The sequence below is a fragment of the Hippoglossus hippoglossus genome, chromosome 24 (assembly GCF_009819705.1).
Source record: "Hippoglossus hippoglossus isolate fHipHip1 chromosome 24, fHipHip1.pri, whole genome shotgun sequence".
In the NCBI taxonomy this organism is placed as follows: Eukaryota; Metazoa; Chordata; class Actinopteri; order Pleuronectiformes; family Pleuronectidae; genus Hippoglossus; species Hippoglossus hippoglossus.
This window is the reverse complement of record NC_047174.1, coordinates 11,488,748-11,514,329: the sequence shown is the minus strand read 5'-3', so window position 1 is coordinate 11,514,329 and position 25,582 is coordinate 11,488,748. Positions and strand designations below refer to the sequence as shown.

Here is a 25,582-nt window from a genome sequence, read left to right as displayed (position 1 = left end):
ATACAGTGTGTTTAAAGCACTGAATCAATTTGACATGACAGGAAGTGGTGTACAGCAAAGTCAGCAAGTGGGACTTGGATTATTCTTCATCCGTGTCATCAGCTGCTCCAGAAATGATGATGGTGCGCTCCTGTGTGTTGCTCTCGTACGTGTCATCATCTGTCTTAACTGTTCTGGGAAAAAAGGGAAACGGGTAGAAGAAAAAGATTAAGAGAGTTTGACTGTACCGTTTGGCCACTTAAGGGTATGTTTGTACACTATCACAGTTAGTTGTTGTTGGTTTGTCGTATTTCTGTGTCACAATCCCCCTCTACCTGATGAGAAGTGTCTTCCTCTCCGACATCTCTGTGGCCTGATCCCCTAAGCTACCATCTGTCTGGGTGTCCGATGAGACCACCTCCACTCGCGGTCTGCCGGCGTCTATCGGCTTCTCAGCCCCGCTGCTGCTCTTGTCACTGGGGACCTCATCCAGCTTTGAAGTCGTTGCTTTTAGAGCTGAAGCTGAGGCCGCTTGCATACTAACACTGGAAGTTAGGGACAGGCCCCCAGTCAGGGACAGGTTACAAACCATGGTGCTCAGACGGCTGTCCTCCCCTTCGATCAGCTTCCTGCACAATAGATAATGACGTTATATAACCCTGATAGAGAAAGATATATAGATAATTCTCTACCACTTAAAACTTAAGTGTATGCCAATGTTTTGTTCACCTGTAGGTGGTGATCTCGATCTCCAGAGCCATCTTTACACTCAGCAGTTCCTGATATTCCCTCAGCAGCATAGCTATCTTCCCCTTCGTCACATTCAGATCCAATTTAATAGATTCTATACGCTCCTGTTGCAACAGATAGAACAGAACTAATTTATTTTAAGGTGGTTCAGGCGTCATGACGACCAAAAAGTATACATGATGTAAATGTATGGATAGGAATGAAATTATTACTTCATCCTACCTGTAAATCCTCCTCCTCCTTTTTGTATTTCGCAGCTGCATCACGGATCTGAACCTCCAAATACTCGTTCCTTGTCTTCATTGCCTCCAATTCACGCTCCTTGTTGAGGAGCTAAACTCACAAATACATGCAGCTTTCTTAGGCTGGGAAAGGACAGTGCCAGCCACAAACAACAACAGAAAATCGGACTCACATCCTTCTTATAGCCTGCGATTTCCTCTCTCACGCTTCGAACACTCTGAACATGTTTGGTGGTGGCGTTGGTCAGGTCCTGAAACTTTGTCTTGTACCAAGTATCCATTTCCTGTGGAGGAACAAACATGAAAAGCAGGTTAATAAATTAAAATACCTTTTTATAGTCTTACATGATTTTTACATGTGCCAAAGACATCATTGTTTTTCTAGAAGTCCCTTTGGCTGAGCGTGTTTTGGGACTTTTGGGCGTAGAAAGTGCACTGATACATGATAAAAGCCAAATCCTCCAAAGTCTGAAGATATTGCAGTTTCACTGTTGCACCATACCTGCAGGTTTTTGGCGGCGATGCTGTCGTACTGAGACTGAATCTGTCTCAGAGCAGAGGAGAGGTCTGGGAGGCCAAAGGTGATGTCCACCCTGGAGGTTGCTGAGTAGATCTGCTGCATGAGCTCCTCAATTTCCTTTCAGTGAATCATAAACAACAAAAAACAACCAGAGTTAAAAGAAAAGCAATGTACACAGCAGTAAAACACTGTAATTTATGAATTTCTTTCGATTCTTTTTAAATAAACTAGTCACGTACTGATTATACTAACCAAAAAAATGACATTTTTTTACTTTCTACCATTTTTTGAAGTACAATATGTGCTTGATCAAGGAACAACTGTCAAAATATACTCAATGATTTGTGACTTTGACTCAAAGCTATAGAGCTGACACTAAATCACTTAAATGTGCACCTTACTGAATCAGGAACTGTATATGGATGTTGGACATAGAATTGACCCTTTATGGCCCCCGATTTAGAAAAAATTCTAGATCCGCCACTGGGCTTGCATTACAAAATAATGTAAAATAGAATGGTGGTCCATATAACTTTTCACAAGAAATGAAACACAGAAATATTAAAGAAAAGCTCTGAGGAGGGTTCCCTCCACACTACAGGCTCGTCACAGCTTCCCCCTTTAGCTTCACACCACACTCATAAATACCATGAGCATGGTCTTACTCACTCAATCCATCAACAAGACCTCGATTTGAATGTAATCTGTCATAGCAATAGTTACAAGCCCATTAAACCAGTAATGACGAAACTGAAAGCATGCCAGCCACCAGACACTGACTCATACACAGAATGAAGTTCATGGACAGACACGTACCTCCTTGTGAATTCTCTGCAGGAAGGCCAGCTCAGTCTCCAGGTTCTCCTGGTGCTTCTCCAGAGTGATCCGGCCTGAGGTGGCTTTATCCACATCCTGGGACACAACATGAGGTTTTGATGGTTAATTTAAATAAAAAATAATTTGTTCTTTTGAATTACAGCTTCACCCTCTGCTGTGTCTTACTGGACGTAGTGAATCGATGTCGTGCTCCGTCTTTTTCCGGGCCTCCACAGCTTCTTCATATTTGGCCTTCAGCGCATCCAACTGGCCCAGCATTGCATCCTTGGCTGCCACAGACATGTCCTGTAATAGAGCAGAAACACAGCGGTCAAACTGTTAAAATGAACAGAAAGTGGAGTGGAGAAGAGAAACAAAGAGACCTCTGAACCAAGCATGATCAGCGTCAGCCCCACTCACCCTCTGATTTCTCATCTGTCCAGCCTCCCTGTTGAGTTCCTTCAGCTGAGACTCGTACAGCTGCCTGAGGCCCGATGGTCGGAGGTGGCGACCCTTCAGGGTCTCGATCTCAACCTCCAGCAGCTTGTTTTGGGACTCCAGCGTTCGCACCTACAGGAGGGAACAACAAAGTTCAAGTGCCAAGATAGGGAAAAGATAAACTAACAACAAATCCATGTGTCTGAGATGTTTTGCTGAGACTGTCAGTAAAAAAATTGTGTCTATGTATCTGCTGAGTGGCCTCTTGCCTTTTCAATGTAAGCCGCCAGGCGATCATTGAGGGCCACCATCTCCTGCCTCTCATTGGTTCGAGTCACCATAAAGGCCTGGTTCTCTGCTGCAGCCGCATCCAGGTCCAGTTTTGGTCCGAGCCCCATGGACATACCAAAGCACAGCGCTCCCAAACTCGTACTGCTGCAGACAGGAGCAGAAGTAATATCCAACGCATTATTCATCGTTTTGATTCAATAAATTTGTTCTATTTCCCAAAGGTTGATCGATCAATAAGATGCTTAATATTCATGGGAGAAGCCAAGTGTGAAAGATAACCTGTGGTAGGTTTAGTTTGTCCAGTTTGGACTACTGTAAAACATATGGTGGCCTACATAGAGAGGACCCGCTCCCGATGTAAATATAAAGTATTTAGATATTAATTATTTAAATATGAAGGGCACATTCTTGGGTAAAGAATACAACAATTCATACAATTTGGATGAAACACACTGGTGAAAACATCACTAGGGTTATTTTATATTTTATATTCACTTTCTGCCAATAGACCCCTTTTACCTAAATCTTACACACTGAACCTTTAAGTGTTAATACTTATATTATTTAAAATGTGAATACTGTCTAGAGTTTAAATAGTACAGGGGACCCACCTGGTCATGCGGGTCTTATTGGAGAGGGCCCTGCGCCCCACCGCCCCTCCACTCCGGGTGAAGCTGACCGACCGGTGGCGGGTGTCCCTGCGGGTGGGAGAGGGACTGGACACCCGGAGCTGTTGGACAGACGAGGCGGCCAAGGTGCCCTCAAAGTGACGGCGGTATGAGGACATCCTCTCTGGACTGCGGCTCATGTTGACCTCTGGCTGTAGCTGTTGAAACTTCAAGAAGACTAATCTGGTCACTCACACCTTCGGCCTGTGGTGGGGTCTTTATATCCTCCTCAGCCCCACCCTCAGCACTGCAGAGGAATGTTGAACCTCCCCAACCCCAGCGTGAGCGTCGCTACAAACATTTATCACAGTTATGCCAAGAAATGGATTTATTAAAGGTGGTGTATGAAGGAATTTTATATAAATGTGAAATCCTCTCCACATGATGCCATGCAGTACTTTTAAACTGCATATATGACTGTACATTTACTCATAATGTGGTAGTGGGTGTTTTGCTCATATAGTTGGAGATATTTCATTTAATAGCACAGTACACCCACCCACCAAACCACTCATCTGTCCCTCCATCCTGTTATCAAACACCGGCAAACACATTTCAGTTTTTTACCCAATTCAAATAACTAATACTTGTGTTTTTAATTTAATAAGAACAAGTCAAACATGAATTCAAACCATTTTATTTGGAGGGTGCGGAAATAAAATTCCGGAACCTTTCCGCTGCGATTCCGGACACGTTTCCCTGTTGCTCCAGTGTCTGCTGAGCTCTTTTCCGGTGGTGTTCACTTTCTTTGTCGGAAAGAAACAACATTAAAAAAGTGCTTTTCTCCACCGCGGCTGCTGCGACATGGCGGGAAACTTCTGGCAAAGTTCTCATTAGTAAGTTTTTACCGAAAACTTCAAGTGTTACGTTTCTATCTCGCGTGTCGTCATGTTTGTTGTGAGGCCTAGCTGTGTGTGTGTGTGTGTGCGGCAGCGTTAGCTAGCCGCTTCATTTGAACTCCTCCTGTTGTTGTTGTTTGAATCACACGAACAGAAAGAAAACACACTTTTATGTTAGTGTTTAAAATGCTTCAACAGACTATCTTCCTGTTTTAGCTTTCACGCTACGCGATAGCAGCATGTTTGGCTAGCACAGTGGTATTGATAGTGATGCTGTTGTGCTACCCGCTAGCCCGGCTGCTCACAGGTTAATGAAGTGATAAATAACAAGAGATGTGTATTTATTTCTTCTTGTACAGTTTGCAGTGGGTTCTGGATAAACAGGACCTGATGAAGGAGCGACAGAAGGACCTGAAGTTTCTCACAGAGGAGGAGTACTGGAAACTGCAGATCTTCTTTGCCAATGGTACATGATCATGTTTGTTTACAATAATGTCTTGAGGTAACTAAACTCAGGATTGGTGATATGGTTTCCACAGAAGTGACAATCACGTGTATTAGATGCTGTGCTGTTAACATTTAAAGATAGAATAACTTGAACATATTCTTCCATCTCTCTCAGTGATCCAGGCTTTAGGGGAACACCTGAAGCTGAGGCAGCAGGTGATCGCCACGGCAACTGTCTATTTCAAACGCTTCTATGCCAGGTAAGAGAGAGGAAGAGCTAACCAACTAATATCTCAATCTTACAATATGTATTTCTCATGGTGATATGTGGAATAGATTCAATGTCAGTACTTATGATGATGAATATCACATTATTATTTCTGTTAAGTTTAAAGGCAGATTTTTGCTCCTGAGGGAAGGTTGTGGTTTCAAACTCTTGTGGGCACTTTGCCATTCCTCTTTATGTGAAGTTATTGTTGCTGTTGAAGTCCAGTGAGATCTTGCCTCAGTTTGTATTTAAGAGTTCTTCAAGGGATCCATCCTATAAGTTGATATACGTTCATCTCTTCTTGTTTGCAGGTACTCCCTGAAAAGTATAGACCCAGTGCTCATGGCACCTACGTGTGTTTTCCTTGCTTCCAAAGTTGAGGTATGTAAGTTTCTGTGTTGATAGTAAGGCCACAATTTTGCGTTTTATGTTTTGTTGTATTTAACTTAATAATTTATTCTCCTTTCAGGAATTTGGAGTTGTATCCAATACCAGGTTGATCTCTGCAGCAACATCTGTGTGTAAGTAATAACACTTTTATAGCACAACTCTTCAGATCTGTCAAAATGTGTTTTTCACTGCAATGGACACTTTTATATTATAATCCTTTTTTTTCTTTTTTTTCTGGAACAGTAAAGACTAGATTTTCCTACGCCTTCCCAAAGGAGTTTCCTTACAGAATGAATCATGTGAGTAAAACATCTTTATAGCAGGTTGCAATTTTGGGGATTTAGTTGTTGTTATCTCTCTAAATGCAATGTGCAGCTATTCACTAAATGATATTCATTTAACAGGAAAAATACAAGATGATGGTAAAGTAACCACCCTGTCAGCAGTTTGGATAACACAATGACAAAGAGATGTGCCTAATTAGTGTGCAAATGTCTGTTTGGTTTGAGGGTGTCCAGATGCACTTTTACAGAGTGGAGGTCAGGGTAAAATCAAAGATAAAGAGATGGTTTTCGTAGACTGTGCTTCAAACCAAGGTTTAGTGCGCACACACTAAAACAGAGACAAACTACAAGGGCACATACCTCCGCCAAGGCTAACGCCCTAGGTCACAATGTCAAAGACAGCGGAAAATAAATTACTGTATCTGCTCCAAATCTTAATGGGTTTGTCCTTGGTCTGTACCCCACCCTTCCACCAAGTTTCAACAAAATTGGTTCAGTAGTTTTTGCTTAATATTATCACAGGAAAAAAAACTTTAACACCAGTTAAATAATTCCAAATATATATATAACTTAATGGATGTCTATGCTAGTTGTTTTGTTTGCCTGCTTCCTTGGCAGGGTTATTTATGCACTGGTATGCTACATTACAGCATACCAGCACAGTGTTACCACACTGGTGTCTATCATTATGTGAGATTCCACTGCTAATGTTCGCAGTCATGTGATAAAACCTCTGTTGCTTCGACCGTGGCCCCCCACGTACAAGTGCGGGCATAAATTCTCTGTGCGCAGCAGCTCTCACTTTGGTGCCAAGCACAGGATTTTATTTATGAAGCATCTTCACCGAGTTGCCAGGACGTCACTGGGGCTGTCCTGACACGATGCCTGTCCAGAAAGCTGTGTAAATGATTATTTATAGAGAGCCACTGTGCAGCGATAAAAGGAGGGGCCGGCTCACATAGTAGCGAATGAGTTAGCGCAGTGCTGCAACTCCTGAACATAATATTTCATGTCCACTCTGCAGATATTGTAAAAGCAAACGCCGGTAGCAATTGGATTTGCAAGGCCAATTCCACTTGGATAGTCACAATAATACTTGTGTTTATCTTTGTTCCTTTATCTGGTAAGTCAAGTTGAGAAAAAAGGTTTCATACACGTAGAATATGCCAAAAATAATGTTTACTTAGAAAGACAAGATTCGAGGACTGTAAGAACCAATGCGGGTGTCGATGCGCTGTAAACAAAAATGTTTTGCGCAGCAGAATTTATACATCATGTCCTGTCTCTACTCTACACCTTGCCTGAATGTTCCAGAAATGTCGTTGTTGTTGTTGTTGTTGTTGTTGTGAAGCGTCTCACCCAGAAAATCCCCTGTTACATTCTTTATTTGTCAAAGGAAAAATGTCCAGATGCACTTTTACAAAGCTCAGCTTATGTGACACAACATCACAGCAGTTTGTTGCATAATATTATGTTTACCTGTGTTGCAAACTATGAAAGAAACACATACATTTTAACATTGTTTAACTAGTCTGAAAATACAAATTAATTTTGTGTCTTTACAGATATTAGAATGTGAGTTCTACCTTCTGGAGTTGATGGTGAGTAGAAAAAGATTTGTATCGTTGCTCCTGAGTTTGTCTTCACCACTGATCACTGATCTAACTTCCTGTTTCAGGACTGCTGCCTGATCGTGTACCACCCGTACAGACCACTGCTGCAGTATGTGCAGGATATGGGCCAGGAGGACATGCTGCTGCCTCTGGCCTGGTACGACACTGTCTGTCATTGATCTGTTGCTGTAGTAATGTTTTTATCTGGAAAAAGTTTTAATTCAAAAAGTGCTACATGAACTCACTGTGCTGCTGTGTGTCTGTACCAGGCGAATAGTGAATGACACGTACAGGACTGATCTGTGTCTCCTCTACCCCCCCTTCATGATCGCCCTGGGTAAGATCTGTCCCCTTGCATTTCTCATCGCTGCTGTGTAACATAGTTACCGACTTGAAATTAGTTTTTTATCAGATGCAATATGATGAGATGTTCTTGTTCTCTGCACACAGCCTGTCTGCATGTTGCCTGTGTGGTTCAGCAGAAAGATGCCAGGCAGTGGTTTGCAGAGCTCTCTGTTGACATGGACAAAGTAAGACTCACCTCTGCTCGGTTCATTTATGTTCAATGTTGCATATACAGGAAACGTGCGGCTACAGATGAAGCAGATTAAATGGAGCTCCACTGGAAATAGTGGGTAGGCAGTGGAGACAATAGTTCAAAAAGATGTAACATTTTGTTGACCTGTGTTTTCTTTCAAGATCTTGGAGATCATCCGTGTGATTCTGAAGCTCTACGACCAGTGGAAGAACTTTGATGACAGAAAGGAAATTGCTGCTGTGCTCAACAAGATGCCTAAACCCAAACCTCCTCCTAATAGGTAAATCTGATGTGGATCTGTACGTTTCATCTATTGTTATATAGAGTACATGCATATTTTATTTGATGTAGTATGGCCAGATAGACTGTGGATACCTGACTGAGCCCTGGAATTTAGAAATGATATTCGGGCTAATGTTGGGTTCAGACACAATAACAGAATTCTTGTCAGGTGGGCGTCAGGCTCTGTTAGTTTTCTCTCTAAATATGCAGCTTGAGCCACACATTTTAAATAAGTGTATATACAGTAAATAAACCATTTGAAAACAGCATAAAGCTGCATTTACCTGGTTTCATGTTGGATTGGAACTCATTGAAATGTTTTTTCGGAGTAAATGCAGGCATGCTAATGAGTTTAAACCTTTTTGGTTCCACGTCGCTGCAGTTATATTTAATCACACTTCCATGTCTCTCTCTCTGTCTTGTCTCCAGTGAGAGCGACCAGAGCTCCAACGGGAACCAAAGCAACTCTTACAGCCAGTCTTAGCGCGGGTCTGCGTTTCCACGGGCATCAATAGTCTTGATGTCGAGAGGGGGGTGGACCTTCTTTTTTAAACAAAAATGTCACACAGCACAAACTTTGCAATGTCCGTTTGGAAAAATCACTGATCGAGATGTCCCCTCATCTTCAGCGGACACCCCCCCCCCCCAGCAGAGTCAAGAGAGCCATACCCTCACTTTCCCCTTCTCTGATCATTGTGGGTTTATGGATCGAACATTGAACAGATGGTTACAGGAGCTTAGTCGTCTCGATGACGCCGAGCTCCTCTGCTGCAGACTTGAAATGAACTGAAACTGATGAACATTTTGTGGGAGGGGGAGGCCACGAATATGGGGCTTTAAACTTTGTCATTGTGATGATCCTGACGTCCTTGAATAGCCCAGGAGAGCGAGTCCTTTCATACGCTGCCCCCTGGGATTAGAGAAACAAAACTTGATCACTTGTACTGTGTGTGTGAGTGTGTGTGTAGAACACGTCAGCGGCCAGTCTGTGTGGGTTTTCATTCCTCAGGGACTATAGTGCAGTAGTCTTCTCTGTAAATGTATTTGATCCTGTGCTGTTGGGTCTGATTGGATATCACCCTGTGCAACTGTGGTGTGATTGGACGGCCCTGTGCTCCGATGGTCGATCGTGAAAATCCCCAAAGCGACTCGTCTTAGACTTTACTCTTTTGAATCATGATGGCTCCACCTCCTTCCTCCCTGTTGTAAATAGCTTTGTACTCCTTTTTATTTTATCTCTGTCGTGTCTTTGCCTTATTAAGGAAACTTTAATGGAAATCATGTGCCGGTTTAGCTTCTGGCTCGCGCTTCAGATGGAAGTGTCCCAATTAATTTCACCATCATGATTCACTTATTAAAGCTGATTATTTTTATTGTAAATAATTGTCCCTTTATTCTGCTTTAGTTGTAGAACTCGTGTAGAGCGATATTTTTTTGTTTATATTTAGCCGAGGCTTTTTTAGGGGGATAAATGCAAATTACAATCGTTTTAGATTTGTCTATAAACTTTGGGTTGTACATTGTTATTTTTAATTTACCTTCTGCCATATATTTAATCACTGAATTGTGGCTGTGTGTGTGTGTGTGTGTGTGTGTGTGTGTGTGTGTATGAGTGTGTGGCTGCGCTCGAAAGAAGGTGCTCGAAAGCCTAACAAAATACAAGCTGCTGGTCACAGAGGAAACCCTTCATAACAGCACATTGTAAAATGTATTTTAGGATTCAAGTATTAATTTGATTTGCTGTCATCCTTTCTCCTGTTTACTTGTCCCACATTAACGGGGATATTTACATCTTGTTAAAGGCCACTCCCATGTAACTACTGAGGACACAGTGAATCCTTGAAGAGAGTTCGACCCCGCCTTCATCTGACATTTTCCTCCCCTGCGGCATCCTCCATCTGTTACATGAGTGTTCTCGTGATTGGGCAATAACAAATAAAAAGGGCTCAACCCAACTAAAAGAATACTACTATTTCTGATTTTAAAATTTTTCCCCCAAATTAGTTTTACTTGAAAGTCTTATGTTGGATCATATTTTGAGGATCAATTATGATAATAAAATGTAAGATGTGATGAATTAAAAGTGGGTCACTGCTGTTATTCAAGCTCTTATGTCATGCTCGTACAATATGTAATGGACTTTGGAGAATCTTCCAGGATGTTGTGCTCAATGTCACTTCAACACAGTGGCTGTGGTAGGACCTCTAGTGGTCCACTCAAAGAATATGTTTCATAACAGTTTTCACATGAAAAGCCTGAACTTTTAATAACCAAGAACTTTGAGGTAAAGTAGAAAGATTACTCAATTTAAATTCAACGTTTTCCCTCGGTTAGGATTTAGAAATTACAAGTGAAATGGTTGAATAACACCAGAGGGTGTATTTACCAGTAGCTGCCTCTAGGTGTTTGTACCATGGGGTACTGCCGTTCCCTCGTGACGTCACTTCAGCTGCATGAAGCAAACCGAGAGCAGCGGAAAAAATAATACACGATACACGGTGTCCTTCAAAATAAAACCTGTAACGTTCACAGTGAATGGAGAAACACAAGCACGTGCAAAATCCCTGACGACATTAGATTGCAGTAGGAGAACAATAAAACTGGGGGACTAGACATAGCACACATTAATGTGAATAGTACTAAATAATCAAAATAAATTATGCACCTTGAAAGATGAGGTGAGTGTCTGTGTGACTATTACACTCCTCTCTTGCTAAATTACATATATATATATTTCACTCATGTTAATGTTTGTTTGTCTGTTTTAATATTAGTTGTAAATGAGATCAGCATTATTATTGAAAAAGGGTTTCATTGTCAGGCGCTGCTGGGAGTTGAACCCAGGATCTCCTGTTTACTAGACAGGCGCTTTGACCAGCTAAGCCACAGCACCTTGGTGTAGTTGTAGCAGTTTGTATATGTGTTTGTAGACAAGATGACACAAAAATAACAGAACGGATTATCACGAAACTTGATGGATGTGGTATGGGTGAGGAAAGAACTCATTGAATTTTTAAGAGAATCCAGTGCAGGGGATAGATCCGGGTTTTTACTTTTTTACTTTCTTTAACATTTTGAATTAGCGTGTTTTATCATATTTTTCACTATTTCCCCAGAGAATAACTCGTGGATCTTGATGGATAAAATCTGGCACATTTAGGGAACTAAAAGCAACGAGCGTGTGAGATTTGGTGCAGCTCGATTAAATTTAAAGGACTGTTGGGGGTACACACATACACACATACAAAGAGAAACATTTATAGATCTTGATGGATAAAATCGGGCACATTTAGGAAACTAAAATCTATGAGTGTGTGAAATTCTGTTCAGCTCGATAACAGGGACAGTTGGGGGTACACACTGATAGTGCCATAGTAGTTCCTTATATTGCATTTTCAACAATGTAATTGTTTGAGTACTTAATAGGTACATGTGATAATTAAGATAGTTGGTACTAAGCTCTACTAAGTACTAGGCTCTATCTGAGGCGCTGCTGGGATTTGAACCCAGGATCTCCTGTTTACTAGACAGGCGCTTTGACCAACTAAGCCACAGCACCTTAATGACAGATGTGGGGTTAGTCGTAGTTTGATTTTAGGTAAAATTACACAAAAATAATGAGATAAATTATCCCGTAACTTGGTGGAAGGTTGTGGTTTTGGTCAGGGAAGAACCCATTCAATTTTAATGCAGATCTGGATCAAGGGGCAGATCCTTTTCTAACATTGTGAGATAATAAGTGTTTCAACATTTTCACTGTCTTCTCAGAGAAAAATCGATCCTGATGAATAAAATCAGGCAGATTTAGGAAACTAATATCAATGAGTGTGTGAGATTTGGTTGAGCTCAATTAAGTTTAAGGGACTGTTGGGGGGAAAGCACTCGAAGTGCTATTGTAGTTCCTTATATTTCACCAATGTAAATGTTTGTATACTTTAATAAATACATATTATAATAGAGATTGGTTCTATCTGAGGTGCTGCTGGGATTTGAACCCAGGATCTCCTGTTTACTAGACAGGCGCTTTGACCAACTAAGCCACAGCACCTTAATGATGGATGTGGGATTAGTAATAGTAGTTTGTGTATTGGTTTAATTGCTAGTTTGATTTTAGGTCTAATTACACAAAAATATCGAGGTAGATTACCCTGAAACCTGGTGGAAGGTTGTGGTTTTGGTCAGGGAAGAATCCATAACATTTTGATGCCTATATGGATCAGGGGGCAGATTATTTTCTGGCATTGTGAGATATGATGTTTCTCCACATTGTCACTGTCTTCCAAGAGAAACATTTATAGATCTTGATGGATAAAATCGGGCACATTTAGGAAACTAAAATCTATAAGTGTGAGAAATTCTGTTCAGCTCGATAACAGGGCCAGTTGGGGGTACACACTCATAGTGCCATAGTAGTTCCTTATATTGCATTTTCAACAATGTAATTGTTTGAGTACTTAATAGGTACATGTGATAATTAAGATAGTTGGTACTAAGAGATTGGCTCTATCAGAGGCGCTGCTGGGATTTGAACCCAGGATCTCCTGTTTACTAGACAGGCGCTTTGACCAACTAAGCCACAGCACCTTAATGACAGATGTGGGGTTAGTAGTAGTTTGATTTTAGGTAAAATTACACAAAAATAACGAGATAAATTATCTCGTAACTTGGTGGAAGGTTGTGGTTTTGGTCAGGGAAGAACCCATTCAATTTTAATGCAGATCTGGATCAAGGGGCAGATCCTTTTCTAACATTGTGAGATAATAAGTGTTTCAACATTTTCACTGTCTTCTCAGAGAAAAATCGATCCTGATGAATAAAATCAGGCAGATTTAGGAAACTAATATCAATGAGTGTGTGAGATTTGGTTGAGCTCAATTAAGTTTAAGGGACTGTTGGGGGGAAAGCACTCGAAGTGCCATTGTAGTTCCTTATATTTCACCAATGTAAATGTTTGTATACTTTAATAAGTACATGTTATAATAGAGATTGGTTCTATCTGAGGTGCTGCTGGGATTTGAACCCAGGATCTCCTGTTTACTAGACAGGCGCTTTGACCAACTAAGCCACAGCACCTTAAGGATGGATGTGGGATTAGTAATAGTAGTTTGTGTATTGGTTTAATTGCTAGTTTGATTTTAGGTCTAATTACACAAAAATATCGAGGTAGATTACCCTGAAACCTGGTGGAAGGTTGTGGTTTTGGTCAGGGAAGAATCCATTAAATTTTGATGCCTATATGGATCAGGGGGTAGATTCTTTTCTGGCATTGTGAGATAAGACGTTTCTCCACATTTTCACTGTCTTCCAAGAGAAACATTTATGGATCTTGATGGATAAAATCCGGCACATTTAGGAAACTAAAATCTATGAGTGTGTGAAGTTCTGTTCAGCTCGATAACAGGGACAGTTGGGGGTACACACTGATAGTGCCATAGTAGTTCCTTATATTGCATTTTCAACAATGTAATTGTTTGAGTGCGTAATAGGTACATGTGATAATTAAGATAGTTTGTACTAAGAGATTGGCTCTATCTGAGGCGCTGCTGGGATTTGAACCCAGGATCTCCTGTTTACTAGACAGGCGCTTTGACCAACTAAGCCACAGCACCTTTATGATCGATGTGGGGTTAGTCGTAGTTTGATTTTAGGTAAAATTACACAAAAATAACGAGATAAATTATCCCGTAACTTGTTGGAAGGTTGTGGTTTTGGTCAGGGAAGAACCCATTAAATTTTAATGCAGATCTGGATCAGGGGGCAGATCCTTTTCTAACATTGTGTGATAATAAGTGTTTCAACATTTTCACTGTCTTCTCAGAGAAAAATCGATCTTGGTGAATAAAATCAGGCAGATTTAGGAAACTAATATCTATGAGTGTGTGAAATTTGGTGCAGCTCGGTTATATTTAAGGAACTGTTGGGGGTACACACTCAAAGTGCCACAGTAGTTCCTTATATTTCAACAACGGTGCAATTCCTTATATTGTAATTGTTTGAGTGGTTTAATAGGTACATGTTATAATTAAGATAGTTATTACTAAAAGATTGTTTCTGTCTGAGGCACTGCTGGGATTTGAACCCAGGATCTCCTGTTTACTAGACAGGCGCTTTGACCAGCTAAGCCACAGCACCTTATTATGATGGAGGTGGTAGTACTAATATCTCAGCATTTAAGTAAGTAAGTAAGTATGTATGTATGTATATGTGTATATATAAATCAGCTATATATCTATCCATCTGTCTGTCTGTTTATCTATTGTTTATTTATTTATTAATTAATTTATGCATTTATTGTTTTCTTTACACAGCCTTGCACTATATCTAATACAAACTCTGAATAGGACATCGTGTAGTTATTTGTATTTGGCATTTGTCCATGAATGTTGCGGAACACCACCTTTGCACCCACTTTTATTTTGTAGGCTGTGACCGGAACCTGCGTGTTTCCCTTCGTGTGACTTGACGGTGAGAGCGGAGGAAGGGAGGCCACAACCAGCGAGCTCCGAGCGGGCTGCGGAGGATGTCGACCCCGCTGCGGGGACAAGCCCCGGGCGAGACGCTAGTGTCCGGCCGGCCGCCGCTCACCCCGTCGCCTCGCACCCGCGGCCCCCGGCGCCCATGAAGCCGCGGCCGATGACTTCCCGAGCAGCTGGAGTGAGGCGGAAAGTGGCCGGAGACAGAGAGGATGTACTGGCGCGTCGGGTTCGCCTGGACGCGGTCGTGTGTGGTTGATCTCGGCCAGAACCGGAGCTTCTCCTGCGGCCCACTGGGCTCCGGCGAGGAGCTGTCGTTTTATGGGTGCATCATCGCCTACCCCCTGCAGGACCACAGCGGGATCATGTCCGCTCTGGGCTCGGACTCGTGGTGGAGGAAGACGCTGTATCTGACCGGAGGGGCTCTGCTCGCTGCCGCTGCCTATCTGCTGCACGAACTGCTGTCCATCAGGTACCGAGGCTGAGAGAGGAGGCTGCGGAGCATCAGCACTGTCAGGCCGCTGCAAACTAACTCAACAGCCGCTGTGCTCATATTATTCACATTTCACCCATCATCTGCTGTCTTTTCGCCGGGGGGCTGATATTACTTAATCTGCTCAGGGTGGGAGGGGGAGCGAGAGGAGTCAGTGGAGAATAAGGAATCGTGAGTGGAAGGGTTGTGATGTAACCCCCCCAACATCCTCCTCACAAACACACACCAGGAGATCCACACCTTTATTGGCTTATTTTACCTTAATTGTTAATGATGAGAGCCTCCTATTGCAAAGGGGCTTTTGATTTAGTTGGATTAAAAAAAAAAGATGATAACACCTTTCAATCCACGATAATAGCTCATCCTCCATGTTGTTTGTTGGTGATGTGTGTGGGCCTATTACACACAGCTCCCACGTCACGTGAATGGACATAGACCGAGATCGCAGGTCACTTTCAGTGTCTTTCAAGGACGAGGGGACACCAAATATATGGATTCACCTTTAGTTTGCTTTATTTACCGGTTTTCAATCGTTAAAAAAATCCCATCACATCCTCTGATGTGAACAGTCAAACGTTAAAGCCCAAACACACCATTGCAGTGGCAGCTGTGACGGGATATATGTTCTAGAAGTCTGTAAATCTTCATTCATTACTATTGATTGTGTATTGGCAGGAAGCAGGACTGACCTAGTCTGTTGTCGTCTGTAATCTCGGGTTTTGTGCCGGCTAGGCCCTCAGCTGCACAGTTTACATAGAAGGACACTTCACAGTCCGCATGGATGACACATCTGTGGTCTCTTAGGGGAATAACATGAAAAAGGACATTTAGCGATTTTATTTCTAGTAACAAAGCAGAGTTGTGTTCTTAGAAATGTTGATTTTTTAGACGTTTGTGGTTTAAAAACAGGTTTGTTGTGCAGTGCAATATTCGTTCAGATGGATGTTTTTGTCCAGTCTAATGTTACATATTGCAGCTCTCTCTCCTTTAATATCTACTTATCTAAATAGGCTCCATTTTACGACACCCTCCTCACTTAAGTAGCGTTGCATCCGTCACATTATCCCTACACAGACTCGGCAGGCATTTCAGCACCACAGAGGAATAGACAGCTCCTCGGCTGCCGAGCGTCTCAAACGTGATGCACGTGAACGCACCACAACCTTTCGGAGGAGTCGGCCTGTATTATCTTTACACTGCAGTTTCCTCCTCGGCCCAGTGTCAATGGCCCCGGGGCCGACAGTCACTCAGGGGCCAGTTAAAAGGGCCCCTGCTGCAGATCATTTCATTGATCCAATCAATCACAGCCACTTGGTTTATCTTATGATAGACAGAGTAGAATAAGATAGAAATAGAATAGAATAGAAAGCCTTTATTGTCAAAATTAAATGATATGACATGTGAGGTCCCTCATTTATATATCACAGTGCCAAGATTTTTTAAACCCTGATTTAAATCTAATATTAACCTTAATTGTGTCCTCACATTAATTGATAAAAACTGAAATGGGTTCTTACATAGATAAGAGTAAAAGCCCTCACACACACAGTAACTTGCTTTGGACATCTAGGAGTATTTAATGTTAACATTTATTTCCTCCATGAAGAGTTAACCTTATGTCTTGATTTAATTATTTTATTTTGGGGACCTGAAGGAAAAAACTGCCTACTATTGCTGCCTTTAACTTCTCATCAGTGGGAAGGGTTTTTATAAATCAGGGGCCACAATTTACACCGAGACACCAAATTTATGTCCAACATTCATGTACAGTACCTGATTCAGTAAGGTGCACACTTCACGTCAATATTCGTTTACTGTTAGCTTAGCTTTGAGCAAAGCCATATATCATTGAATATGTTTAGATTTTATTTAAGTTATTCAAGCACATTGTGTACTTAAAAAAAATACGAACTCTAAACAAATTGCTGGGGCCAGTGCCCTCCTTGCCCCACCTCCGCTTCTGCTGCGGATTATTTGTTGACGTTTGCTGCACGTTCAGTCACCAAAGCTCTCCCAGTAAAGCGTAAATGGTAATGGTGGTGATGAAAACAAATCCAATGATCCTGCATTGTTTTAAGATGTCATCAAATTAGGTGCTATGTTACTGTTTTGATTGAGCGACCCCTAGAGGTAAGGTAAACATTGAGGGAACTGCACAGCTCGTTGTTCCCATGTGGCCAGATGTACTGTATGTCTCAACAACATTACAAACACAAGTACATACACACACACACACACACACACACACACACACACACACACACACACACACACACACACACACACACACACACAGTTTGTGTTTTCAAGCCTTTCTTTCTTCTTGACGTGCAGCCTTGTTCCTCTTCGCTTCCACAGAAAGGAGGAAGAGCTGGACTCTAAAGATGCCATCATACTCCACCAGTTTTCCAGGCCCAAAAGTGGCGTCCCGTCCCTGTCCCCTTTCTGCCTTAAAATGGAGACCTACCTCCGCATGGTTGACCTGCCCTACCAGGTAAAGAAAAAGATTATATACTGAAACGCCACCACTTCATCTGTCTAAAAGAGCATGAGTTGATTGTGATGAGTTTTTAACCTCAATTTCTTTACCCATTAAAAGTTTCTATCGATCCAATTATAATGTAATTCACCCGATTCTTAACCTAAAACCAACCACTTTCTCTTTTCTGCATTTTTTCATCTTCCCCTCTATCATGGTTTTCCTCCCTCTTCTTCTTACCCTTTTCCTCTCCTGCAGAACTACTTTGACGGGAAGCTTTCGCCGCAGGGTAAGATGCCGTGGATCGAGTACAACCAGGAGCATGTGTTTGGCTCAGAGTTCATCATGGACTTCCTGGAGGAGAGGCTGGGCGTGAGCCTCAACAAGAGCCTGACACCGCAGGAGAAGGCCATGTCCCGCGCCATCACCAAAATGGTGGAGGAACATTTCTACTGGTGAGGGACCTGTGGGTTTGCTGTTGATGTTGTTGTCCTATGTTATTTCCTTCTATGGAGTGTTGAACATTTTAAGCCAAAGAAGTTATTGTGTTTTTCCTCCTTCTTCTTCCTCCTCCTTCTTTTTCCTCCTCTTCCTCCTCCTCCTCGTCCTCCTCCTGTACAAATGCACATGTATATTTGTGTCCCAGGACCATAGCCTACTGTCAGTGGGTGGACAACCTGGAGGAGACCCAGAAGATGCTGTCGGTGAGCGGACCGCTGAGTGACCTGCTCAAGTGGATCCTGAGTCACCTGACCGGTGGGATCGTCAAGAGGGAGATGTACGGTCACGGGATCGGGCGCTTTTCTAAGGACGAGGTTTACGCCCTGATGGAGAAGGACATGCGCACCCTCGCCACTATACTAGGTGAAGAATCTAGACGCCACTTTTTTAAACTTATAAATCATAACGCTCATCATTTATGGAGTTAGAATCTTGTATAATATATTTGGAAGAGTTATTATGATCCACTGGGGCAATCCAGTTCTCTTAAATCAAAATATAAACACAAATGTGCCGCACAATAGGAATTTATTAAGTACTTATGAGTGCACTCTGTAGAAAGAGATTGTTCCACCTGGAAGCAGCTCAACACATTTATTAGTTTTTCAGTGTGTGCCCAGAGAGCCACAACCTAGACAACATCTTGTTTGTGGTTCAGTGTCGTCAGTGGCTGCAGAGAAGGAAAGGGTAGCTCAGTACTGACCTCCTGTGGTGAAATGTAACATTGCAGTCTAAATACCTCTGGTTTGGCCATGATAAGTAGTGCTTGCTAAGGTTCATGTTTTACAAACCTAAAGGCATCATCTAATCTCTGATGTCTTTTACTTTGTGGCCTGAAGTTTTGTTTTAATGTCCATTCAACGTCTTTAAAAAAACAGCAGATGTTTATACGTGTGAGGGAAATCATGTTGATGCAATTATTCTTTTTTTGTGTGTGTTGATAAATCGGACGTGTTTTTTCCCCCCAGGTGATAAGAAGTACTTTATGGGCTCGAAGCTTTCCGCAGTCGACGCTGCAGTGTTCAGTCACCTGGCTCCTGCTATGTGGACGCTACCAGGAACACGTCCGGAGCAGCTTATCAAAGGTGAGCTCACTCAAAAGGCTCAGGTCACTGCTGGTGAAAATCTAAACATCCAGACAGTTTCAGTTTTAACATCCGTGGATAGATGGTGTATGATAATAACTATTTTTAAATTCCTATTAAGTGTAAACCCCCTGAAATTGTTGTAAATGTGTATTCACTCTTAGCTCAGCACAGACCTAAGATGTTCTGCGCTTTGTCCCATATAATTAATGGTTGCCTCTTTTAAACACACAAACACAACCTTCCATTTTGGACTAAGTTGATCATTATCTCCACAATGTGATACAGGAATGAAAAACTGATTGAAGGGTAAAAGAAAAAGGATCAGTCACGAACAGTCATGTTTTTCTTCAGCCATACTTGTTTATCTCAGTCTGTAATCAGTTTGTAATTAATATATAATGGAACTTATATACTTACTATCTAGTAGACTGTATAATTATAATAGAGTTATATTTGTATTAGAAGATGGAACCAGAGATTGTGTCATTTAAGACATTTTAGAAAAATGACTCATAAACTCAATCACTTGCCAAAATTGTAGCCATTTATTTTTCCGCAAAATGACAAATCAATTAACTGATGATTAACTGGTGTTTTATTCGTCAGTAGTAGTGACGGCTGTTTTCAGAGCACCTCACCGACTCTATTCTCTGCCCTGTCCAGGTGAGCTGATCAACCTGGCCATGTACTGTGAGCGTATCCGCCGGCGCTTCTGGCCCGAGTGGTTCGTGGACCTGGAGGACTTCTACTACAGCGACACCACAGAGGGCAGCGACTCGCACTCCAGACTCCCTGACCTGGGTCTCTACTCCTGCACGGACACTTTCCAGGAAGAAACAAAAACACACACTTCACCCGCCCCCACTCCACAGGACGCCCCGTCGCCGTCCCCGGACAGCGACCCCACAGGCCACTCGCTTTATGACTCTGACATGGACACGGAGTGCTCTGAAATGGACCAGCTCAAGTGTTGACAACACTTACACGGCTACATACGCGCACACACCACAGGAGGGCGCTGCTTCCCACCTGCACACATGCCCCCCCCCCCCCCCCCCCCCCCCCCTACCTCTTAGAACAGTGAATAACTGGGGAGTATTTCTGGTGTGGAGAAATCGAGGATGTACAGGTTTAACTGTAGTGGAGGAATGATCGCTATAGAGGGAAAGGGAGTGAAGGATAGTTTAAAAAGTTCAGAGATGGACAGAAGAAAAAAGGAGGCAGCTGTTAAAGGAAAAGAGAAGACATAGAGAAAAAGATTGAGAAGTAATAAACCAGGAGTGAATGAAGCTGCAGCTGAGAAACTCCTCCACGTGGTCGACATCATCTGCAGTCACAACCTTCTACCTGTCATCCCGTTGCTGTAACCTCGGCAACCACGTGTGTGTGGCCCCCTCCTCCCCCGTAGCAACTTGCACCGCCCGGCCTTGTGTGAGTTTTCGACTAAACCGAACCCTCAAACGCCTTGTACTGATATGTCGTCCACATGTAGGGAACTGTACAGGATTCATGTGAACGAAGACGAGTCAGTGTAAATATATAAAAGGATCTGATTGGATTCTCAGATTTAATAGATAGAATATTTAATTCTATATGAGTATAAATAGTATAGATAGCTTGCAAATATAAAATCATCCCCTCTGATATGGTGTAAATAATGTCTGTGTTTCCTCTGTGAAATCCATTTTGTGTTGGACACAAATTGTCTTGTGATAGTCTCCATGATTACCCACTCCGCTGGTCTAGGATCAGAACATGACCTCCTGTGTGTGTGTCCGTCTACACAACTGGGATATTACAGTCATTTCTGTTGCCCATATTTAAAGAGTGTAGTTATAGATAGTGGATATTAGATTGTAAAGCACTTTGAAATTTTATTTTGTCTTATTAAGATGCTTATTTTGCCAAAAAAACCAACAACAACCACATCCTTAGAATAATATGGCAACATAGAAGCTTTGTCTCAATTCAGCAGCAGCTGCATTCAGAGGATGTGGTCTGAACAGCACAGGAAACACACCTCCTTCGTGGGCCTTGTAGACCGCGAAGCGTCACCAGCTCGTCCCCAGACACGAGGAGAAAGTTTTAATGCCCCTTGCTTTTTCTCAACATGTGCGCCGTTTGCTTTTCGGTTTCATTGAAGTGTGATACTCAAGCATTGCACCTCTCCATGTTGCCATTACCACATGGTTTGTCTCTGAATCGCAATGCATGCTGGGATAGGTTGAGCCGGGAAGGGTCCGCTTGTTGGAGCCTTTGTTTCTTGTCGGCCGCATTTGTAGGAGCCTTCGAGATGGGACAGCCAGGTCGCGCCGCTTGACCCCTGAATCGAGACACAGCTTCACTGTCATGCCCCTGTGTTGTTTGTCTTTCAGGACATTAGTCACACAGACATTTACATGCATTAAGAGCGAGTCAAACAATCACGTAGAAACAGATTTAATAGATATATAATCTGAATGAAAGTGCATGGCTGGCGCGTCCCTTTACACTTCATGTGGATAGTTTTATCTGCATTTCTAAGCTGGCCTGTTTGAGTTTGACGTCGTGACGCAGTTTGGGTTTTTCGAGGCCTCTGGGCAAATCAAAGATGTAGCCGATGGATCATGAAAATACTTTTTATTTAAACTCTGCTAGCAGTTTGGTTTCTGTGTCACCTGCTTCACATTTCAAAATGATGGATTGCTCAGAAAACGTTATGTAAAGCAATAAGAGAGCGAATTTGATGCTAGACTGCGTGGTATGCGGGCTGTGCGATTGCGAGGTGCGGGTTTGATGTGTGTTTGTCATTCAGCAAATGCACGTGCCGACATGTTGCGTGTTCAGGCTGCTTGTATGGACGCAAGCAAGGGCTGCACAGTGGGTTCTGCTTCTGTTTTACTTCAATCCTGCAGGCGAATTCATTAATTTCAGCAAATGGAATAAAGTGAAAAATTTACTGAAAATTGCTGTGACAGGGATAATGCAGAGATACTTGTGTTGTGTGCATATGTTGGCCAGATTAAGTAAAGCGCAGAACAGTGAAGCCAAAAATATGTTGGAGATCATTTAGGAGTAGTGTCTCTATTAAGTTTTTTCCCATCTACTAAATGTCCCATGCAGCTCATGTGTTAGTCACAATGTCTTATAAAAAGTTAATATCGGCCAATGTGTCATTTGAGGATCAAATATCGACAACCGATCTCTAAAATCAATCATTGGTCGGCCCCTACTCGTGTAGATGATGCACAAAAATTATACTTATATAACTTAAAAATATGCAGCATTAATATGTAGCGCTATATTGTGAAATAAATACGTCAAAAATGAAATTCAGCACATAGCGAATAGGTGGACCTGTGATAGGTCAATGATGGAATATTATGAATGATGTTTCCGTAGAACCACGGAGTTGATAGTGATGATTGTCAGAGGGATTTTACTCAAGAGTTTAATGAGGATTTCATGACAGAATTGATTTAATTGTCCTCTGTGTGGCCTCTTCACTGGAGGAGTTACACTCTGGGTTCTCTGTCAAAATCATAACCTATACGAAGCCTTTAGGGAAGAGATAATCGACACGTGGACGGCAAAGCCTTTATGTGTGCGCGTGTGTGCTGCAGTTTATTTTTCAGTACAATAATACAGCCTGAAACTTAAGGAGATGAGTTTTCGTTTTGTGTCTTCAAACCCCTTTGCCTGCATGTTCTTGCCTTCTCTCGTCAACAGTCAGATTTAGCCTTATAATAACTAACTCCTTGAGCTGTTTACTTTATGCCAGTGCCAGCATATATTTTTTTATACAGCGTTATTTATTTAATGTGTGTCATACAAGTGATAATGATGTTGGATGTGTTTGAATTTTTAAAGAATATTGTTATTTTGCACACTTCTTCTTTGTTATGTTTACATGTGTTGTCTTAAAAATGATTTTATTGATCTGTGTGTTTTAGTGCAATACTGTGGATTTTCGCTGACTTCCTGTTGACACTGAAGAAAATGCACATTGTAACGTCGCCACTCATTGCATGTTTGTCCACGTTTTGACATGTCATTTGGTAAACGTAAAAATATTCCTATCATGACGTCATAATGTTCCAGCAGTTTTGTGATAGAATAGATGAAACCGTAAAAGAGAACATGAAATACTGAGGTAAAACACCAAACATTACTCCTTCCAGATCAGCGTCCGTGGGAAACTTCATCTGTCTCAGTGTTCCTCACCAGTTAAAGGTCAGAGGTCGTGTGTGTCACGTTCCCATTGAGATTTCTGCTTATAGACTTTAGAAGCCATAATGTCATCCTGGTGTCGTGTGTGTGTGCTGAAACACTTGTGGATTCTCATCAAACTGTAAATAAGAAAACTGGGGAGGGGGGGTTAAAATTGCGGAAATTACCTAAAAGAATAAAACTCTGTCACATTTAAAAATAAAAGATTATTATGAATGTATCATACCTAGAGATAAAAAGCTGTATGACAATGGATTACTCATAATATTTCATTAAATATAGCTGTGTTATTTTCCTCTGGTTTGGCCTCTGTTACTGTGTTAAAATCATATCTACCGTAGATAAAGTCCTTCAGGAGAAACTGCTCTGTATCAACACTTAGAGGTGGGTATACTCTGGCATATATCTGTCTCATAATCCCTCTCCCTCTGTGCTTGCTACCATACGACAATACTAAGCCCACCCAACAATGCTGGAGGATTAGCTCTCTGCCCTTTTCTTTGTGCTCGTGCTGGAGCTTTGGAGGAGCGCAGAGAAAAAGGAGGGCAGAGGAAGAGAAAAAGCAAATCGCGGGAGCACCACTGTGGAGACCGAGCGTGGGTTCGGGTGAGGGAAAGGTGCATGAAATGAGGGGAAAAGAGACAAAACACTGGTGGACAGACGACTGGTGATCTGGCTGATTGCATGTGTGTCAACGTTGTGCAGAATCCCTGGGAGACACGAGACAGAGGAGACAATTCAGAGCTGCCAATGACACCAGAGTCGGAGACAGCGTTACAGCGTCAGAGGTAGCAGCTGTGTGTGCACGTGTGTGTGTGTGCGGGGCTCTCTGTAGTTCTATGCATGGTGTGTGAGGTGGGATGTTGTGTGTGTGTGTCTGTGTGGAGATATGAATAATGCAGGGGATGCCTGTAGGAGCGTGAGGGCCAGGAGGAGGGCAGATGGTCGCCTGCTGATAGGACAGAATCCAGGCAATAGGGTCCTCCAGAGAGCTGTGTTTAGGCCTGACTTAACATGCACACACACACTTTCATTCTTTTTTTTCTTTTTTCCCTAAAACGACACACACTGGCTCATATTTCAAAGTAAAAGCTGAGATGAGGCTATGAAATCACACAGCGGTAAACAGGCCTCTATGACAGAAAACTGAAGCCTGTCACTGCCAGACCCCTGTTGTTTAGAGACTCACTGAAAACAGATAAAAACATAAAAATGGAAATATTTTGTAAATAAATGCATTCATGATTTTGGACTATGTGAATTACTCGGGTTAAGACAGACGCAGATAAGGATCATAATTTAGAAGAGGGACTGTAGCCAGGATTTTAGAAATACTGAGGGAATAAATCAGGGTCCCCCAACACCAATCAATCAGCCCTTCAAAATAAAGCTCTTTTTAATGAATTGGATCTTTGTTGGACACAATTACATGTGTATGTTTTTGCTAGTTTTATTTACATGGCAGAGTCATGCCAAAAAAAGAAACTCCCTCTTAAATATGACAGCGGCTTGTGAATTCAACACAGCTGTTACTAAACTCTTCATCCTATTAAAGAATTGATCTTTGAACTATGATTACTTTAAATTTGGGATCTGAAAAATATAGTTTTTCATCTGACTAAACTGACCAGAATACAATTTGTCATGGTGAAATTAATACAGGATCCTGGCAGAAAAATATCCTGTTCTAAAAAACTAGAATCAGAATGAATCGGAATGAATTTCTGCTCCAGTGGATACACTCTCTAAAAACCCTGGAAATAATACAGACGACATGAGCAGTTACACATTATAATTTAGAAAGCATAATAAAATAAATATATAAGTGCATCCCTGACTACATGAACAGTCACTGTCCATGAAGTAATCATCCTACATTCATCTCCAAGCCTTTAACCACTACTACTGCTAACATCCACTAGGTGGCATCAGCACACTGATTCCTGAGTTGGCCAATGAACCGCTCAAGCTTAT

At 42.0% G+C, this 25,582-nt stretch overlaps 3 protein-coding genes, 1 long non-coding RNA gene and 7 other non-coding genes across 12 annotated transcripts; 3 read left to right on the top strand and 8 right to left on the bottom strand.

Moving 5' to 3' along the window:
• Positions 1-41: 41 nt before the first annotated feature.
• On the bottom strand, positions 42-4,136 carry ngs (notochord granular surface). Of its 2 annotated transcripts, none has more exons than XM_034580882.1 (11): positions 3,648-4,136; positions 3,015-3,180; positions 2,728-2,877; positions 2,494-2,613; positions 2,308-2,403; positions 1,474-1,608; positions 1,145-1,255; positions 952-1,062; positions 709-833; positions 315-608; positions 42-173 (listed from the first exon to the last, which is right to left on the bottom strand). In XM_034580882.1, the coding sequence occupies exons 1-11, from the start codon at positions 3,842-3,844 to the stop codon at positions 80-82; spliced, it is 1,599 nt and encodes a 532-aa protein (XP_034436773.1). In that variant the 5' UTR covers positions 3,845-4,136; the 3' UTR covers positions 42-79. The 2 variants fall into 2 exon arrangements, with proteins under 2 accessions (XP_034436773.1, XP_034436774.1); XM_034580883.1 differs by having other exon boundaries at positions 42-168.
• LOC117758907 lies at positions 860-23,909 on the top strand. Its single transcript, XR_004613375.1, has 3 exons — positions 860-874; positions 2,636-2,637; positions 23,214-23,909. It is a non-coding gene; the product is annotated as an uncharacterized LOC117758907 (long non-coding RNA).
• ccnc (cyclin C) lies at positions 4,390-8,919 on the top strand. The gene is made up of 12 exons (XM_034580922.1): positions 4,390-4,540; positions 4,903-5,009; positions 5,166-5,250; positions 5,570-5,639; positions 5,728-5,779; positions 5,892-5,947; positions 7,498-7,533; positions 7,611-7,702; positions 7,815-7,882; positions 7,996-8,075; positions 8,245-8,363; positions 8,795-8,919. The coding sequence occupies exons 1-12, from the start codon at positions 4,509-4,511 to the stop codon at positions 8,847-8,849; spliced, it is 852 nt and encodes a 283-aa protein (XP_034436813.1). The 5' UTR covers positions 4,390-4,508; the 3' UTR covers positions 8,850-8,919.
• trnat-agu lies at positions 11,185-11,258 on the bottom strand. The gene has a single exon. It is a non-coding gene; the product is annotated as a tRNA-Thr (tRNA).
• Positions 11,851-11,924, bottom strand: trnat-agu. The gene has a single exon. It is a non-coding gene; the product is annotated as a tRNA-Thr (tRNA).
• Positions 12,340-12,413, bottom strand: trnat-agu. Its single transcript has one exon. It is a non-coding gene; the product is annotated as a tRNA-Thr (tRNA).
• On the bottom strand, positions 12,876-12,949 carry trnat-agu. Its single transcript has one exon. It is a non-coding gene; the product is annotated as a tRNA-Thr (tRNA).
• Positions 13,365-13,438, bottom strand: trnat-agu. The gene has a single exon. It is a non-coding gene; the product is annotated as a tRNA-Thr (tRNA).
• trnat-agu lies at positions 13,901-13,974 on the bottom strand. The gene has a single exon. It is a non-coding gene; the product is annotated as a tRNA-Thr (tRNA).
• trnat-agu lies at positions 14,424-14,497 on the bottom strand. Its single transcript has one exon. It is a non-coding gene; the product is annotated as a tRNA-Thr (tRNA).
• On the top strand, positions 14,824-22,506 carry faxca (failed axon connections homolog, metaxin like GST domain containing a). The gene is made up of 6 exons (XM_034580904.1): positions 14,824-15,310; positions 17,690-17,825; positions 18,069-18,265; positions 18,457-18,674; positions 19,280-19,396; positions 20,063-22,506. Exons 1-6 carry the CDS (start codon positions 15,051-15,053, stop codon positions 20,371-20,373), a joined length of 1,239 nt encoding a protein of 412 aa, XP_034436795.1. The 5' UTR covers positions 14,824-15,050; the 3' UTR covers positions 20,374-22,506.
• Positions 23,910-25,582: the final 1,673 nt, after the last annotated feature.